General features: G+C 39.6%; 1 protein-coding gene and 1 pseudogene across 4 annotated transcripts in view; one reads left to right on the forward strand and one right to left on the reverse strand.

Annotated features, from left to right (window-relative positions):
* ARHGEF28 (Rho guanine nucleotide exchange factor 28) overlaps positions 1-19,879 on the forward strand; it is a 311,888-nt gene that overhangs the window by 171,562 nt on the left and 120,447 nt on the right. The window contains exon 1 of one of the 4 annotated variants that reach the window (XM_005557144.5): positions 16,672-16,863. The exons of the other annotated variants lie outside the window; for them this stretch is intronic. Coding sequence (XP_005557201.3) covers positions 16,779-16,863 — 85 coding nt within the window. The 5' untranslated portion in view covers positions 16,672-16,778. Of the gene's footprint in view, positions 1-16,671; positions 16,864-19,879 lie in introns of those variants that run through there. 4 annotated transcript variants of the gene reach the window in all.
* LOC141407013 (ATP synthase-coupling factor 6, mitochondrial-like) lies at positions 7,345-7,888 on the reverse strand (annotated as a pseudogene).

Consider the following 19,879-nt stretch of genomic DNA (forward strand, 5'->3'; position numbering starts at 1 on the left):
TATTTGTAGGATCATTTGGAATACCATGACTCTAGAGGTTGAGACTCCGTTTACAATCTAAAAAACAAGGCAATTAAAGCTTTTCATGAACAGTTTTACTCTGAGCCAGAAGCTGGCTTTGGACTTGTCATATGTTCCCTTGTTATTCCTAGGAAGTAGGCACTACCAGCCTCAGGTTCAGGTGAAGCCATTCAACCACTGGTGGAGAGTAGACGGTGGAACCGAGACTCATAACGTCATTCCACCTGGCCCTAGAATCTCCAAGTTTACCAATATCCCATTTTGATGCCCAGTGGGGTTCCCTTGGAGCTCAGCCTGTGTGATCTACCCTGCTGAGCTCAAGAAAAGACCAGATGCTTGTTCTGGGATTTGAGTCTGATGTGAGTGTCCTTTCAGAGGAACCAGGTGTTCCTCCACCCTTGGCAAGGTGGACGTATTTCCTCCCTTCGACCTGGGAATTCTCATCTGCTTACAATATTCTGTTTCACAACTCCCTGAGGACTCCTTCCTAAATCTTCTACCAGGCACTCTCTATTTCTTCAAGGCTAATTTGGGCCCCAGCCCTATCTCTTGAGTTACTTAGAGGTGAATAGAGCATCATGAAGCTGATGGGGTGTTTGAAGACATAGCCTGAGCAATCAGCACAGGCTGAGTTTGGGCACCTGGATGGTCTGTGAAGACCTCTGGGGCTGACAAGTGAGAGGCAGATGAGCACGAACCATCCCAGTTGGTTTCCTCTGGTTCTGTAAACCTGAGGCAGCTCACACACCTGGAAAGGCGCACACGGGCAGGACAGCCTTAGAAGTTGCAAGGGGTGAGGTGTTGCTGATGGTGGTGACTGAGGGCTCAAGCTGATGTGAAATCAGGAAAAACGAAATCAATGCTCAGAGTGAGATTAATGAAGAAGGTGGATGACCCACAGGGTCACCGTGAGCCTACACGTGCCTGGGGCTGGCTCCCTGGAGGCCAGGGGAGTGTGGTTGGTATGCTGCGCCGACACACGGCAGAGCAGTTACAAGCATTCAGAAATCATGCTGTGTAGAGCAGAGCAAGGAGGAAGCACCCACAGTGTTGGCTGACGGTGTTGCTAGTAGCTTGGCCACGTGCCAGAGGTGGTTTCCAGGATCTTGCTGCACACGGCTCTACTGAAATTGGAAGAGAAATTTAGACCCACACTAAGCGATATACACGTCCTCCATATTTTTGCTATTTAAGGTAAGAGTAATGATTTACTTACAGAAGAGGGTAAGAGGAAGGCAAAAAGAAAGCAAACATCTCTGTATAGGTGGCTGTCGTGGGTCACTGATGTCAGGGCCATAGCTGTTACTCACACACACAGGATGTCTCAGCTACAGATTGCATCATGCTCCTGGGAATGTTAGCTTTGAAGAATGTTTACTAAGACGAATTGCTGGGGGAGGGAGGTAGGCTACTAAAAGTATGAAACATTGAGATGATCTTAATTTCAGGTTTTAAAAACTCACTCTAGTTTCAAACTTGTATATTTGTGAGCAAGAAGACACGTGCTGTGGAAATTGTAGTAGTTTGGCCTCGTCTGAGTGTTTTGTCAGTAACATCATGAAGTCTGTGAAGGACTTGAGAAAGACAAATGAGCACAACTTTAACGCAGTGATTTATGAAAAGGACCGTGATGAGTGTTTGTTGTGCTGGCATTTTCTTTTTGGTTCATTTAAACTTTTTGAATTAATAAAGTCCCCTGAGTTTTTGCAAAGGAAATTATAACAGATTTTCAAAGAACCTGAGACAGAGAAGGGGACAGCAAGCTGTGAGCAATAGTCAGATGGTCAGACACGGTCTGGAATAGGAAACGGCTCGCCCTGGAGGCTACTTCAACACTCTTTTTTTGTTATTTCTTATGTGTTATTTTTTATTTTTTGAGATGGAGTTTTGCTCTGTTAGCCAGGCTGGCATGCAGTGGCACCATCTTGGCTCACTGCAACTTCTGCCTCCTGGGTTCAAGCAATTCCCCTGCCTCAGCCTCCCGAGTAGTTGGGATTACAGGCGCCCATCACCATGTGCAGGTAATTTTTGTATTGTTAGTGGAGTTGGGGTTTCACCTTCAAACTCCTGACCTCAAGTGATCTGCCCGCCTTGGCCTCCCAAAGTGCTGGGATTACAGTCATGAGCCACCCCACCTGGCCTCTTTTGATATTTTATAAGTGCTTTATTCTGCCCAGTCTCAGGAAATGTTGATAAATAGCGTGGGATAAACACATGATAAATCCTGATAAATAGATGTGTAAGTCTTTGCTGACTTGTATTATTCAGAATTGTGTGGTGTGGGTGGGGCTTCATCAGTGACACAAGCACGGCTCCAGTGACGCCCTCTGTGCTGATGGACACATTCTCTCACTGTTCTATCCAGTGTAGTAGCCTGTGGCCACCTACGTCTGTTGAGCATGTGACTTGTGACTGAGGAATCGGATTTTTAATTATCTAATTTTGTTGTATTGGACAGGGCAGAACAGAGTAAGTTCCCTTTGTGGTGGTGTTTTCTTTCTCCTTCTGGAAGTGTTTTATGTGTTTATTGTTTTCTATTTTTTTAAGTTTTCGTGGTACATAGGAGGTGTATATATTTGTAGGGTATGTGAGATGTTTTGGTACAGGTGTGCAATATGAAATAAGCACATCATGGGGAAAGGAGTATCCATCCCCTCAAGCATGTATCTTTTGAGTTTACAAACAATCCAATTACACTCTTTAAAATGTATGGATTAAATTATTTTTTAGTATAGTTACCCTATTGTGCTATCAAATAGTAGGTCTTATTCATTCTTTCTATTTTTTTTTTTTTTGTACCCATCCTTTGTAATGTTTTATTGACCTTTCAGGACATCCAGAATCACACTTACCATTAGTTTACACACTGAAAATCGTGGTTGGCGAAATGTCTTGGGTGTGTAACAACTGGCAAGCTCATCCAAGCCAGTGCCCCAGAACTACCTCCGCAAAGAGCTGACATTTATGTCAAATGCGGGAATTATGGCCCCATTCTCTGCAGATGCTGTATGGGGTTGGCATTTTGTCAAAGGGGAGAATCATCAGTTGAAGGGCTAAGATCTGCTTCTGTTGCTGTCACAGTGCAGAGTGGGACTCCTTCATATTCTAGGCAGGTCAGATGGGGAAAGGTGGCAAAGCATTTGAAGGAAACAGAAGAATAGAAGGTAGATGAAATGAAATGGGTCAATACCAAAAATAAGAAACAGAGGATCCACTTGGCTCAAGTAAATGGCACTAAATGTGATTAAGAAATAGGATATGGCTGGGCGTGGTGGCTCATGCCTGGAATCCCAGCAGTTTGGGAGGTCAAGGTGGGAGGATCACTTGAGGTCAGGAGTTCGAGACCAGGCTGGCCAACATGGTGAAACCCTGTTTCTACTAAAAATACCAAAATTAGCCAGGTGTGGTGGTGCATGCCTGCAGTCCAGCTACTTGGGAGGCCGAGGCAGGAGAATGACTTGAACCCGGGAGGCAGAGGTTGCAGTGAGCCGAGATCGTACCATTCATTGTACTCCAGCCTGGGCGACAGAGCAATTCCATCTCAAAAAGAAATAAGAACTGCTTAAAGTTTTGATCCTATTTCTTAATCATATTTAATGCCATTTACTTGAGCCAAATGGACCCTTTGGGCAGCAGCAAGTGTTGTGCCAAAAGGAGAAGGGGAGTGAACATCTTGCAGGAACAAGCGGACAGCCTGTGGGAAATGGAGTAGATGGGGAGTCTCAGCTGTAAAACTGGAATCCCAATTGCAAACAAAGATGCATAAACGATCACTGAATCAGCAAAGCTGCGAATGGCTTGATTAGACACTGTCTTGCAAACTCTACTTTTAAGAGGTTGAATCTGAAAAAATAAAGCTGCATGGCTTTGGTTAGAAATTAAGATATTCAGTTAAAAGTTAAGTTCCTCCTTGAGGACTGTGAAACCATAGTGCCAGTGTCTCAGGGGAATTACAGAAGCTCCTGGAACATGATGCTCCTGTTCTTTCATCAAATAATATGTCAAAGTGTGAGTGACGTTGTGGGTGACAGACCAGATGTGGTGACACTCATACTGAAGCTGATTTTCCTGCAATTATTTATCACTCATGGTCTGCATTAGATTAAAGAGGACATGAAATCTATTTGGCCAAAGCTGAGTATCTTCTGACTATTTGGATGGAAAAAATGAAGGGTTGGTGAAACTGACATGTCAAAACAAGAACTATGTGAGCATGTTCTGACTTTCCCTATGAGGGAAGGTGATAGGGAGATAGAGACACTCCCTATAGGTGATAGGAGACAAGAGGATAGCATTGGTTGGCATCCTCCTTTCTGCTTGGAGAGTCTCAGTACTTTGAAGCTCTAGGCATGAAGCACTGCCTCATCTACTGTTCCAGGTCTGGCTGGTAGAGAGGGCTTGGTGCAAGTGCCAGAGAAGAGCATAATATCTTGCAAAGTAAGCCTCTTGGAAAAAATTATCTTAGTCTTCTATAATTATAGAAATAATAAATGTTCACAATAGAAAAATTGGGAATTTTAGAAAGAGTAGAAAAAGAAATCCCTATAATTTCCTCATCCAAAGGCAGTTACTATTAAATTTGGGTATATTTCCTACAAGCATTTTTTCTTATGCATGCGTTTCTTTTTTACGTAGCTGTGATCGTGAAAACAAGATAATTCATGTCCTGTGTTACTCATTTGACATATTCCATAAGTAAGCTCCATTTTAGAAAGTAACAAAATGATGCCGTACATTTGTTTTTGTTTGTTTATGTTTTTATAAAGCATGTGGATTACGTTAATAAGAAGAAAGGGAAAATGTTGTAGATCCTCTGCACAAGTACTTATTTCCCTCCAAACCCCCTTTTTATAATACATATTGTTGATTTTATAGAGTGACCTGATCAATGTACATCCACGGGCTCAAATCACAGCTATTCTTTAATACTTTGGGCTACTTCATTGCTATTATTGCTTGTTACTAATATGTAAGATGAGGAAAAGAAAACCTTTTGGTGGGTATTGGGACTGGGAGGGTGGGCATTGGGGACAGATGAACCAAAGCTGGGTATGGAAGGAAACCTGACTTCATACCAGAAAACAAAACAAAAAAGAAAGAAAAAACCATCTAGAGGCCAGTTGGGAAGAGAAGGAAGCAGAAACAGACAGAAACAAACAATAGGATATGAGGTTCAGGTTTCTTTACAAAAAAAACACAGACCTTTCATGACTGTAGACAAGACTGAGAGAGAAACAAAGCCTCCCCACCCTGAAAGTCCCCCGAAAGGAAAAACATCAGGAAAAGGAAACTGGTAGGAAATGATTGGAAGAACCAAAGAACAGTCCTTCTAAACAGAATGTTAGGTGGTGTATAATACAGGTTTTCAGGTTCTCCATTTGTGGGCATATCTGGGAGAGTCCAGTCGTATATGTGCTAGTGGTGAGCTGGTGGGAGATGCTGTAGTCACTAGTGCTGGTTTGGCAGACAACCAGATAATAGAACTAATTAGGTTAGTTTCTCTTCTTATATTAACCAAAAGTTCTTATATTAACTAAAAGTGCTATTATAAAATAGCACTTGTAAGTTGCCTGTGGAAAATAATGTTTTGAGATGTTTTTAAAGAGGCTCTTAAGCATGGCATCTTAGGATCTGTGACCCCTGTGAGTGGAAGCTGACCCTCTTGGCTGTTATTTAATAACACACGTATATCTAGACTGAAACCTTAAGAATGTTTCCTGAAACATGGGAGCAGGAGGACCTTAGCAGAACTCTTCTGAAAAATATGTTTTCAATCCTAATTTTTGGCAGATCTCTCTCTATGTACCAGGCTACAGAGTTTCTGTGGAGACCTTTCTTTTTTTCTTTTCTCTTTTTTTGGGGAATTGGGGAGTTATCTCTTTACCACAAACTAAAGCTTCCCAGTGAATCATTTTGAAGTAAAGGGGCTGGGAGACAGTGAAATATCCCAAGAAGACCACTGCGAAGGCATAGTTATTTGTATAAATTCCAACTCAAATTTTATTCTTTTTGTTCACTTCAAGGAAATTTTCTCATTATGGTTGTTGAGGTTTCAAAACCAAGGTTGAGAATCATGGTCAGAGATCCCTGAGGGAGCTCTGCAGTTCTGAAATCACCCCTAACATAGTGGGTTTTCAGTATTTTTGGGAATTAGAGAAATGGAGTTCTACTTTTATCTCAACTGATTACAGAAAGTATTAATGAAAGTCCATGTGTATTAGTTCACAGATTTTCAATGATTATCACCAGTGAGATCACAGATGTGTGGGAAATGGGAAAACTTTGGGGGAAGAAAGTGGTGAAAAAATTTCCTAATCACTTCAACTTATAAGATGATTAAACCTTTAAAAGTTAATTATTTTTGAACATTAAGAAAAATCACGTGACTGTAATTTGCTGTCACAGGGTCATTTGTTGGACTTTGAAGTGTACAGAATGGGATGAAGAGAGTGGGTTGATGTTTACACTAATGTCTTAAGGGCATTATGAGGATACCTGATGCTTGGCATTAGTACTAACCTACTGTTAGTACATTCTAAATTACCTTTTTCTTTCATTTTACAAGCCAACTTTTTGAAGTGTAGTAAGGGAGGGAAAAATGGCAGTACTTTCTCTGAACTCTAAATTTTCCTTCTCCAAAATGAGATTCTTGACCCCAAATAAACCAGCTTAGTGACTAAGCAAATTTCATGTATTCTATTCCTAAAGACTCCTTTAGTTTGATATTTCAATCAAATGATTAGATTATAAACTTCAAACAAGTAGAAACTCTTAAGAAAACAACAACAAATCTACAAAACATGAAACAAATGAAAAATATGAAATATATTCTGGAAATGATATCTATAAAGTTTGTTTTATAAAAAGTTAAAATAATACCACTGAGGGATTTCTTCCCCTTTTCTTGTGTTGAAACACTTCAGAATACCCATATATACAGGCATTTACAAAAAAAAAAAAATATATTTACAAAGGGATCATTGGCCAGCAGGCTTGATTGCAGTGTAAGAGTGAGTGTGTGTGAGTGTGTATGTGTCTGTGTATGTGTGTGTAGGCTTGTTTTACACTGATTATCCAGTGGCTAATTCCATGGAAGGGACTTTAGGGCAATTAAGATTCTGGTTAGCTTTCATGCCAGGCAGCATAAGTTCTAACCATTTATTGGTACAATTTGCTTTACGTTTTAGAGTGGCTAATTTAAATGACATTTTTATGAAACATGGCCCCTTACTTGAAGCATGGGCAAGAAAGCCAACAGAATTTATTCCTTTTCCCCTGCAACATCACCAAATAATTGATTTGCAATCAGAATTAAAAGAACATTTGACAGTTATGAAATGGGTACTTACTCTGATACTTCTGATTAGTTGTGCAACAAATTCACGAAAAATTACCAGATTAATTTTTACTTTATTTCTTCAGGACTGGGGTTTTTCGATGGTTTCAAATTTAAGGTCTTCAAATTTGAAATTAGATAACATATTCCTGTCTGCTTTAAGCTTTAGAAGCTCACTCTCCAGCTCTTGGTGGTGCTCTGGGCCAGTATCAGCAGGTCCTCCAGATGCCTGTTGCTTAGATTTGTATTCCCTAATCTTGTCCATGAAGAGTTTCTGGATGGGATCAAGTTCCTTGTTAAATGCCACTGTGTAACACCAATGTGCCTCTGCAAATGGAGTGAGACTACTGACTGAATGACAGAGGAGAACCTGAAAATCCTCTGAAGAATCATGGTGACTCTGTGTGCCTGAGCCACCACCTCTGCCACTGCTGTCAGAATCTATTCTTTACATTATGAGGCTTCACTGAAGATGTGCTGCTCAAGTATAGGGAGAAGTGGTACAATCAGAGGTCAAATAGGAGACCCACTAGGAAGCAGTCTGTTGATTCTTCATAATATTTAAAATAACAGAAAATCAGAATAAAGAGTTAAGTTGGGCTGGGTGCAGTGCCTCATGCCTGTAATCTCAGCACTTTGGGAGGCCAAGGTGGGAGGATCACCTGAGCTCACAAGTTCAAGACCAACCTGGGCAACATAGCGAGACCCTGTCTCTACAAAAATTTTAAAAAATTAGCCGGGCATGGTACATGCCTGTGGTCCTAGCTATTCAGGAGGCTGAGGTGGGAGGATGGCTTGAGCCCAGGAGTTCAAGGCTGTAGTGAGCAGTGATTGCACCTCTGCACTCCAGCCTGGATGACAGAGTGAGACCCTGTTTAAAAAAAAAAAAAAAAAAAAAAAAAGTCAAGTTGATGGTGTCCGCAGCTTGGGGAAACTTGAATTGAGCTAGGTAGGTTCATCCAGGTTATTGAGATTTGTCTGCCAATGAAATTGCAGCCCATCTAACTGAGATAGATTCATCTGCCACACAGATGCCAAATGGAAACCTCTCAGGGAGTTCACTCTTGAGATCTCATTAACCCCATGGAGACACTGTTTTTTTCCTGTGAATCAGAATTACTTTCAGCATACTTTAATTAGTTTCCTTAGAGTTACATGGCAACTTCACATAGTAAGAACTTAAGCAAAATCAATGGAGCTTAATGCAGGACTTGAATTCTACATATCTGAATATGGATGCAAACATTCTTTTAGCATCAGTTCCACAAACATTTAGTGAATATAGATTCTATACTTGTTGCTCCCATTCTTTAAAATTTTTTAAATAAAGTTTTTTAAGAAGAGTTATAGGTTTACATACTTTATTTCGATTCCTTATTTTTCACCTGATTTCCATTTTCTCTTCCGGGATCCCATTACAATCAAGCTGCCATTAATAAATTCTAGTCAGGAATTTTGTAGAATGTCCCTTTATTGGGGTTTTTCTGCTTGTTTTCATCATTACACTGAGAATTACGGGTTTTGGGAAGAAGACCCAAAGGTAAAGTGCTGTTTTCATCACACCATATAAAAGGTACATACTATCAATGTTCATTGTCACTGTTGATGTTGACCTTGATCACCTGGCTGAGGTAGTGTTGGTCTGGTTTCTCCACTGTAAAGTTACTCTTCCTCACCTCCTTTTCCATACTATGTGTAGTCCACACATAAGGAAAAAGTAGGGAGTTAATCTGTATACTTGTGGGTGTGGTGTCTACATAAATTATCTGGAATTCTTCTACATGGGAATTTTGTTTCCCCCATTACTTATTCAATCATTTATTTATGTCTGTATAGAGTCATGGATATTTATTTTGCACTCTGGGTAATAATCAAATACTACTTTATTTGTTGTCAAAGTGTTCCATTTTTGGTAGCTGGGAACTCTTTTAGTTGGCTCTTGTATCCTTTTCACATATCATCAGCATTGTATGTATCTTTTAGGGTGGTGAAAGCGTTCTTTGATTCTTGAATTGTAGATACATGACACTATGTATATATCAAAACCCACAGAACATTAGAGTGCACCGAGTAAACCTTAATGTATGCAAATTTAAGAAGACCTTGAGGTTGGGGTATCCTAGGATGGAATGCAGAATGTGACAAAACAATCTAGCTGTATTAAAAATGTAAGAAATAACCTTACCAAAGGGAATTTTGGGTGTGGTGGAGGCAGGTGCAGAGCTATTAACTTTGCAAATGAGTGGAGTCTATAAAAATAAAGGCAACATAAACTGTACAATAAGCACCGTCCTCTAGTTGATACAGTTTTTCTCGCAGGTAAAAAGATTAAGAATTTTGATACCACTCTATATGTATTGCACAAATAAGTAAATGGATTGTGGCTAGCAGCTGCCACGTTTCTCCCTGTTGGAGTGGGTGCTTACAGATAAGTAGGGGAAAGAGGCTAGAGTAATCCATGTGGTAACAGACTAGAGTTGTAGATATCAGCAGGCACTCATGTTCAGTTAATACAGATACACATGGTTGCATACAGAAATATTTGTAGATATGTGTGTATACTCAGGTTAGGATACACTTATATATTTTCTTGATCTGTCAGTTAAGAGTCCTAGATGGAACCACACCTAAGAAGCATATATAAGATGAGCCTGCCCATTTTTTCTTTTTAAGTGAGTTTTATTTATCATATTTTATGTGAATTTTAGCTTCGGATCTATGGAATTTATAGCTTATTATTAAACTCTTTGCTCATTTGATACCTCATAGTTAACTTATTTACACATGGATAACAATATAAAATCTATAGTCAGTTAAACTTTGCATTTTAAAATTGATAAAATAAGTCTGTGAACAAGTCTATGGCATGTAAGAGGTTTTGTTGGGGGTTTGGTAAAATTGGAAAGGAACATTATCAGATGCTGCTCTCCTGAAGTCCGTGGGTTCTTCCTAATAGGGGGGATTTCTTTCTCCTTAGGCTATACCAGGCACTTCCCTACCCCTGCACCCCTCCTCTGTCCAGACTTGGGGCTCTTGTTTCTCCCACCTCCAGAACCCCTCACTCACATCCACTATCTGTGCTGCCTAAGCAAGATAAATTCAAAATTCCATATGATTTATTATTCAGAACAACTGAGCAAATTCGTCCTTATTCTTTCCTTTCAAGTTATGCTCAGAAACTTCAGCGTTTGAAACAAAAAGAGCTTCACCAAAGTTTCCTGTTGTTTGTCTGTTATTTTTCTTAAGATAATCATCTAGGTAGAACTTTATATCTGTAGCAATATTAACCAAGTGGTGGAAGCGTTGACAACGTAATTTTTTTTTTTTTTTTCTTTTGAGACAGAGTTTCCCTCTTATTGCCCAGGCTGGAATGCAATGGTATGATCTCAGATCACTGCAACCTCCACCTCCTGGGTTCAAGAGATTCTCCTGCCTCAGCCTCCCTAGTAGCTGGGATTACAGGCACCTGCCACCACGCCCAGCTAATTTTTTTGTGTTTTTAGTAGAGATGGGGTTTCACTATTTGGCCAGGCTGGTCTCGAACTCCTGACCTCAGGCAATCCATCCACCTGACCCTTCCAAAGTTCTGGGATTGCAGGCATGAGCTACCATGCCTGGCTTGACAATATAATTCTTTAACATGTTGCTTCGATCAGGAAATCTATCATTAATATTTTATTAATATTTATCTTTATTAATAATAGATAATTATTACTATTTTCCTACCCTGAGGTGTTTTGAGTATTTTCTTATTTTCTTATTATATGTATTATATGTAGACACATATCATAATATCAGTAACTTCTTCTAGCTGGGCTTCTAGGTGGTATTCATTTTTTTCCTCTTAGAGAATAGGGGATGTAAAGACCATATCAGAACCTCCGCAGGTGCACATAAATTCTTTTGTTCAAATAAATAAGGGTAATAATGGTAGACAATAAATTAAAACATTTCGTTTTAAGCAAGATGGTATTATGGACAGTGGCATCATGTGATTCCAATTTTTGACAACAGTGGTTGTACCATGCTCCCAATTCATGTCTATTTTTTGTGATTTCAATTTTATGGGCTCTGTAAAAAATAAAAAGCACTGGGGGCGGGGGGAACTCGGGAGGAAAATCAGAATTCACACCTCATGGTGTCTGCACCTATCATTTCATTTTGAGAGGATAAAGTCCATGAATGAGTGTGACACTGCAGATGTCAACGTGCTGTTCCTACCATGCTTCTCAGAGTGACGGCGTCTTGGCACAAAGGTAGGAACCATGCTCGTAAAGATCTTCATTTTCTGTACAACATAATAGCTTCCCCGTGAAAGCCACCCATTTCACCGGGTGCCTGGCATTGTTAGATCCACAGGAGGACTGTTTGTGTTGAGCTTGCTGAGAGATGACATCGTGGCTTCTAAGGGATTTTGAGGAAGGCTTTATCTATCCCTGATTTTCACCTTATTCTAGAAGTTAAGGCTGCATATGATGAAGCATATGTTTAAGTTGTCACTGCAGTGGTTCAAGTTATCCAGGAAAGGCTTATCCTAGCCTCAGAGGCCTTGCCTCCTTTTATCTGGATTTGTTCCAGGAACAATGTCTAGTAGTAGTAAAAACTGTGGTGTCTTGGTGGCTTAACAATGGAGTAGAGAAGCAAAGCAAATCTTCCTCTTCGAGCTCCTTCCCTTCTTCTTCTTCTTCTTCCTTCTTCTCCTCCTGCTGTTTCTGTCTTGGTATGATTTTCTTGGAACTTCCTTGCACATTGCCATGTCTCAGTTTTGAAAACCAAATGATTACTTCTGAGGGTCAAATTGAGACTATTTCAGTGGCCAGGAACCATGGCTCATGCCTGTAATCCCAGCACTTTGGCGGGCCGTGGCAGGCAGATCACTTGAGGTCATGAATTCAAGACCAGCCTGGCCATGGCACATTTTTTGTAATCCCAGTTACTTGGGAAGCTGAGGAGACAGGAGAATCGCTTGAGCCTGGATGGCGGAAGTAGCAGTGAGCCGAGATCACGTGATTGCACTCCAACCTGGGTGATAGAGCAAGACTGTGTGTGTGTGTGTGGTTTTTTTGTTTTTTTTTTTTTTTGAGACAGACTATTTCAGTGTCTATAACATAGAAGAGTAATATATGAAAGGGAAATTTTATTTACATTCAACATTTAAAGTTGTTGAAAATTTACTTATGTTAAGTTCTTCACTGTTATAATCTCATTGGATCCTCACAATAACCCTTTAAAGTACAGGTGTTATGATTCCATTCGCTATGAGACAACTAAATCTCAGAAAATGTGAATGACTTGTTTAGGGCCACTAAGTGATGGAGCCATTATCTGAGTCCAGATATCTGTGTTTCCCAAACCCATGATTTTTCTTTTTAGCTTGTGGTGCATTAAAAATGTGACACAGTTCTTGCCCACTAAGAATTTTGGGTCCCCCTGGAAGATGAGAAAACTGTACAAATACTGTAATTCAGACCAAACTGTAAATACTTCTTTGAGATTTAATTTCATCAAGGTTGAAAGGCAGGTTAATGTCTAAATGAAGATCAAGGAAAGTTTTTTTATGTGGGTCTTTTAGAAAGCTGAAACTTCAAGGCGGCAGCATCTTCCCTAAATAATTATAACCTCATGGAAGTTCTTTTCTAGGTGAAGAATTTTCTAATTAAAGGAGGCATATTCAGGTGAAGGTATCTTCTGTGAAAGCATTCATACTCTTACATGGTAATGGTTGTATGATATATGGTGAAAGGGTGGCCTGGGGGATATGTCATTGAATTCTGCTGTCTGCAATTGCAATCAGCCAGTAACAGTCACCTGTTGAATATGAATGAGATGTAAATAACATCTTGAATTAATTTGAATGCAATTATATTGATAAAATGGAAAAAAAAATACCCACCTCAATTACTATAGAAAACAAGGAGAATAAATGACCCACATCTTCAGAAGAAATGTGTTGGTGAGCAAGGAAGTAAGCTGGCCTAAAAATAAAAGGGGCTGTGCAAACATGGCTGGTCAGTAGAAATCATTTTATTATTTAGAAAACACTGAAAAATAGTGAAGCAAATGAGGACATTGGAAAGTCTCTTCTTTTGATATCTGAGGTATTTTCACATATATCAGTTGGGTGTCTCACATGTATTAGTTAAGTTGTTCAATACTATTTCAGAATAATTTTGACATCAAGAATCACTTGATATGTAATTGGTCAACAAGGACTGCATTTGGGAGAATTAGATCAGGATGAATCTGTCTGGAATCTCAACTAATAGAAATACTTTTTATGGAGTTTTTTCGTCTCTCTCTTTGTCTGTATTGCCCTGAAGTTCTTCTGACCTGTCACTAGTAGTCATAGGAGGAACAGCCTATTCCAGTAACTTGCTGATGTGGGGTTTATCTACCTCCTAGTTGAGTGACTCTAAAACTTCTATAGGCATAAGAATTGCTTGGGATAGGGATGGTGCCTGTTGTAAATTATTGCAGGTTCCTGGGCCACCCTCAGAGAGACTGATTCAACACACCTGGGATGGGAATCTCATAATCTGCATTTACAATGAACAGTTTTCCCTTAGGCCCCTACCTCCATTCTGATGCCTCTGAGAAATTCTGCCCCCGATTCTGCTTTCTCTACATTTGTAGCCTTCTGAACACTTTGTCGCATTTCTGACCAACTTAATAAAACAAGTTAGGGAGCCCCTATAGATTGTATTACTTTCGTTCTGTTTGTAATTTAATAAGAAACATGTCTCCCTCTTTCCCATAGCATCAGTCAACTGTAAGAAGTAAAGTGTTCCTGTACCTTTAGTTAAGGGGATAGTGTAGTAGAGGTTTAACATGGGCTGTGTAGCTAGGAGCTACAAAACCCACTCCCACCAATTCAGGATGAGGACTTTAGTATTTCTAACCACCTCGGAAATGTTGCATTTCAAAGGATTCTTTAATGGTAACAAGTAGAGCTGAAGAAAAGTAATAACATCTCCTGATCCAACAGTATTTTGGTTTGGTGATTGTCCACACTAGTGAAGGTCCCCTTTCCTTGGTCTACAGACAACTTAGAAGCAGCCAAAGGGCCATAGACTTATGCACACTCTCATCATTGCCTGCAGCCTCAGAACAATGGATTTTCTCTACCCAGAAGTACTATTCTTTTGACAACTGTTGTGCTAAACAAAACACAAATATATATTCTAAATACTTTATAATAGTTCTTGTAGATGTTTTTGTCAAAATATGTGTTTTTAATCAGTTGTCATGTACAGGTTCTTCATCCACAGGGTAAAGGTCATTTATATGGGAGACTGACTATTGTAAATCATTAATTCCTTCAGCAACTGCCTACAGCATCCTGGGCACCATTTTGTGCTCTAAAATTGAGAGTGAATGTAAATACTCTTCCACAAGATTTGGTATATTTTCTAATTAAAGATCCATATGGACTAAAACTCTTTTACTGGATATAAGGGCTGAAAGTTACATATTCTTATAATTATACCCAGCTGGTTGAGAATAATATGTACTTATTCATCAAATTAAAAGCCAGAGGCTTGGCACGGTGGCTCTGCCTGTAATCTCAGCACTTTGGGAGGCCAAGGTGGGTGGATCACCTGAGGTCAGGAGTTCGAGACCAGCCTGGCTGACATAGCAATAACACATCTCTACTAAAAATACAAAAAGTAGCCGGGTGTGGTGGCGCATGCCTGTAGATGCGACTATTCAGGAGGCTGAGGCAGGAGAATTGCTTGAACCCAGGAGGCAGAGGTTGAAGTGAGCCAAGATCCTGCCACTGCACTCCAGCCTGGGTGACAGAGTGAGCCTGTCTCAAAAAAAAAAAAAAAAAAAAAAAAAAAAAAAGCCACAAAATAGAAAATGTATCAATATTTCTTTCCACTTAGTTGCAATGTTTGTAACTATAGTTGTATTTTGTTTTAGTTGTATGTTTATGTGACAAACTATATAAAAACACAGCAGTGATTTATGTAATTCTGATTTTGATTTAAATTTGAAATTAAGTAGTCTCTCCCCTTTCTCCTCTTCTCCCTGTAGCCCGCACTCAACCCCTATCCAATCAGACAGGATTAGCTTCCATGGAGCAGGCTATGCAGCTATTTTCTTGCACAGCGTGGCACAGTAGTACTGACAATTTAGGAAATAATTGAAGCAAAGAAATGAATGTTAATTAAGACACATACTGTCAGCTTCTAAATCTGCAGACTTAATGGATCCTCATATTATTTCCAATGTCCTTTAGTTTATTTGGACATCAGGTGACCTCACAAAACAAAACAAACATTTCTTGCTATCGTTTCTACTAAAAGAAATGCTTAAAAGAGACTCCCTGATAACATTTGGGATATCTTTTTTTTCCCACTGCAGATCTCGGCTGTTGTGCTTGAGCTTCTTTGGGGCATGCATATCTATGTGCCTATAGGAAGCGGAGAAGTGAGCCTGAGCAGTGCCACGATTTATGGGGAGGCAGTAATGAGCTTCTCCTGAATGCTAATTACTGGAGAATTGTTCAGGGAGACTGCAAGAACTGTTGGTTTGTGGTAAATTAGTCACCAACTCTATTGAGATGGACTGAAAGTTTAGATCAGAGCTATAAAGGCGCCAAAATCCTGATGATTGACGGCCAAACTTGGTGACAGGACCAATATGGAAATACCCCAATTGTGCTAAACAGTGGCAGATAACTTTGTATGAATCTAATGAAACGAGTACAATCTATATAAAAGTTAAAACTTCCAACCACATTAGGATTAAAAGGGTGGTGAGACTGGATTCTTAAATGAATGATCAGAGCTGTTTTGGTTCTTAGATCCGAAAAGCTGCCCAAGCTGCCAATGGTATGAAAGAACAGTCTGCTCTGGAAAGAGCTCTTCCTGGAGTCTGCTGCCCTTCATTTGCCTGGGGATCAAGCTTTCTGGCTGTCCACACACATAAACCTCAACCTTTATCTAACACAGCACTGGGTGGCTCTTCCGAGAAGCGATACTCTCACTCAAAACAAGCCTGCATTCGGGGGCTTTTCTTCAATCACAGGCAGCTCTCTTTTAATTCCCAGTTACCGTCCTCCTTCATTTCCATTTCCAGCAACGAGAAGAGGGGAGTTAATGATTCATTTGCTCCCAATGACCTTTTGAATAAGTGGACTGCAGTGTTTGAGCCACTCTTAGCTCCCCGCCTTCTCCCTCCTTTACTTCCCTAGTTTGGCTTTAATATTTACAGCCTCCTTGTCGGTCTACACGCTTGAATGCCCGAAGGAAGCAAAACATTTATTGCCTTTCCCTCCCTGGTGTGCAGGAGCTATTTCATCCAGTCTCATTCCTTCCCTTTACATCACACGGGAGGCTTGCCTCCTGACTGGGGACGCCCCGAGTTCTTCCCGAGTCTCTACTGTTTCATCTGTTGATTTCACCAAAACAAAAAGATGGATTCTGACTCGGACTCACCTTTTAACTACTCGTGGCCTTCCTTTCCCAAAATGAAGATTCGAAGAAGGACGCCCAAACAAGGTAGATTGCAGTATCTTTTCTTTCTTTCATGGGCAAAACGAGACATTCTATTCTTACCTTTCTTTTCCTTGTTTCTTTGCCAGACTGTTTTTCCAATGTAGCGCGTGTTTATACGTGCCTTTATAAAACTCTCGCTGTACCGATACATACAGGTTTCTGAGGCAAACCTACTAATTCTTATGTTCCTTTCACTTCGAATCTACCTACCTTGGTGTTATTATGTATGTGCAATTCTCTTTTTAAAAAAAAAGAAAGAAGGGAGTTTAGTATAAGGTAAATGTTTTGGATTCACTTAAATCAGAATTACCTTGGAGTTACCTTGACAATAAAGAGTCCTGTTGATTTAAACATGTTCAGTCTTTGTGAGATTTGCAGAGAATACGCATGTGTTTCATACCCAGTTTCTGCATCTTTTGTTTTAGTTTTCAAGTGTATAGTAATTAAAAAAATTTTTTTGTAATTAAGAAAATTTTTCTATTTTATACTATTTTATTGATTTTATAGATGTTATAAGGAAAGGATTTGAAAAAAATACTTTCAACACAAAAGCCTGTATATCTTCAGAGAATATAGTCACATATTAAATAGTTTACCAAAAATAATTATCAAGTAAGTAAAATCCTTTACTGCTGAAGGAAGAAGAGCCATTTATCTGAGCATGATTGATAATATAATGGGTTTGCATTGCTTATTCTCTCTTACTTAAAGCTCATTCTTGTTGTAGTGTGGGCCATGGAAACAAGGGGCAAGCTGGTGTTAGGGTGCAGAAGCGGTACCCTGAGAAACTGTTGTCCCATCCTCGGCTGGGCTTAGCTGGCGGTGATTATTGCCTTCTGAGGTTTAAAAAAATAAGATAGTGTGTAATCCTTCCCCTTTCTTGTCTTGTGCAGGGACGCGTGTGGTTATGTTTTTAATTCAAGGAGAAAAGGAACATTTTCATAAACTTACAAGCAGGAAAGGTGTTTCTAAGCGGGTTGCCTCTGCAGCACTGTCCTTCGGGAGCATACCTGTCCTAGGGAGCAGGATGGCTTACCCTGTCACCCTGTGCTTCTCCCAGAGGAGGATGGACACGAGCAGTTGGCAGCATACCAGCCTAGCTTCGAGCATCTTCTTTCTTCCTTCTGAAATAAAATAGAAGTGTTTATTTGGCTTGTTTGCTCTTTAGCTTAGACCAAGGCCAACCCCAGGAATAAGATGTGCTTACCATCTAGGGCTAGTAGAAAGACTCAGCCTGAACACATTTTTCATGTTGCTCAGCTGCCATCCTTCAAATTCTATCATTGAAGACTTGAATAGCTTATATTCAATATACTATTTTAAGACATTAAAATTAATGTTTTAAAAATTTATTTTTTTATCTAAGAAAATTGATTTTTCTATTTTATTGATTTTATAGATGTTATAAGGAACAGATTGAAAAAAATTTCAATACAAAAGACTGTATATCTTTGGTGGATACAGTCGTATATTAAAAGGCCATGATATATGTAACTTACTATTAAATGATTCAGGGGGTGAATCATATGTGTGTGTGTGTGTGTATATATATATAAAAAACAGTACAAGCATGTGCTTATAAAACAAGCTTGTACACAAATAGAAAATGGAGTAAAATGTTAACAATATGTAAATCTGGGTAAATAGTATATATTGCTATTTTTTTTGTGCTGCTGTTACTCTTTCAGCTTAAAAAAAATTAGTGGATATCCTTTAGCTTTTCTGTAAGTTCAAAATTATTCCCAAATAGTAAATAAAAAACCATGTAAATTGTTTTTGAGAGAGGAGATACACAAAGTTATTATTACTTTGGAGTGAATATTATTAGTTCTGGTACATTGAAAGCTTCTAGAGGGTAGGTACCGTTCTGTAGAGTCTACCAAATCTCTGTGTCAATTCTAACCCAGTTAAATTTGGGGTGTAATCTGCTTTATTTAGTTTTGTATTTATGTGGCCCAACGTTGTTGGGACCTGGGTGGCCTAACACTAGAGGGACATGGGATTAATGATGAGGAGGCCAGTGGAGAGCTTTGAGAGTCTGTTGGAGTTGTAGGGAATGCATTCATCATGCTCTCCTTTTAAATCCAAAGTTGAAGCATGGCTAGTATGAGCTGCAACAGAAAGTCATAGCATAGCTATGTATAAATTAAACATGATTCAAGTGAAAGCAGGTACCTGGGATATGGAAATGATTAACTATTTGCCACTGATAAAAGATGAGTGAAAATTAGGTTGGTAGCAGAGAGGTGGGGATTGTTAGACCATGTTCCACACTTATGTTCTTTATGAAATCATGGTGATTTAGTTATGAAGAGTGGGTTTGGTCATGCTGTAATGCTAGCTGGACGGAGTCCCAGAATCACAGATCCTTAGAGCCTAAAGGGCCTTAGAGACAATCTGGTCCAATTCCCTCATTTGACAGATGAGGGCAACAGTGATGTAAGGGGGCATTATTCATATGTTCAACAAACATCTGGGGTAGGGGGTGGCAGGCACTGTTCTTGAGGGTATGGTGAAGTAATGACCCTGACAGATGCTGTCTCTGCTTACAGGGATCTTAATGTGGGGACCCATCTCCCAGGACTCAGACATGCCCCCTCCATATAGTGGAAGAAATGCCAAGGGACTTGGTTTTTTAGCCTGATGGCCATTTGGGAACTGTGGTCTCTTGTTGCTTAAAGGATATCATAAGAATTTTTGTCAGTCTTCAGAACTGAGGTGGCTTGAATTTCTTAATCATTCTTCCCTTCCTTCTAATCACCACCAACATCATTCTCAGATGTAGGTTCAAGTCACCCGAGAAATCATGAAGGTGGCTTTGAGGGCTTGGAATTACTGGCTTATTGGCAAACCTCTCTTGAATTTGATCAGAAATAGTGTCTGATGTTCTCTCTTGTTCTTTCCTTGTCCTGACCGCCATTGTCAAGTATTTCCTTTGTTTAATATCTCCTCCTGTCCTAGTTTTCACTATTTTTTTGATAGAAACCCAGACACATATATATTACTGGCTTGTGGAGGG

This window comes from Macaca fascicularis, chromosome 6 (genome assembly GCF_037993035.2).
Source record: "Macaca fascicularis isolate 582-1 chromosome 6, T2T-MFA8v1.1".
NCBI classification, from domain to species: domain Eukaryota; kingdom Metazoa; phylum Chordata; class Mammalia; order Primates; family Cercopithecidae; genus Macaca; species Macaca fascicularis.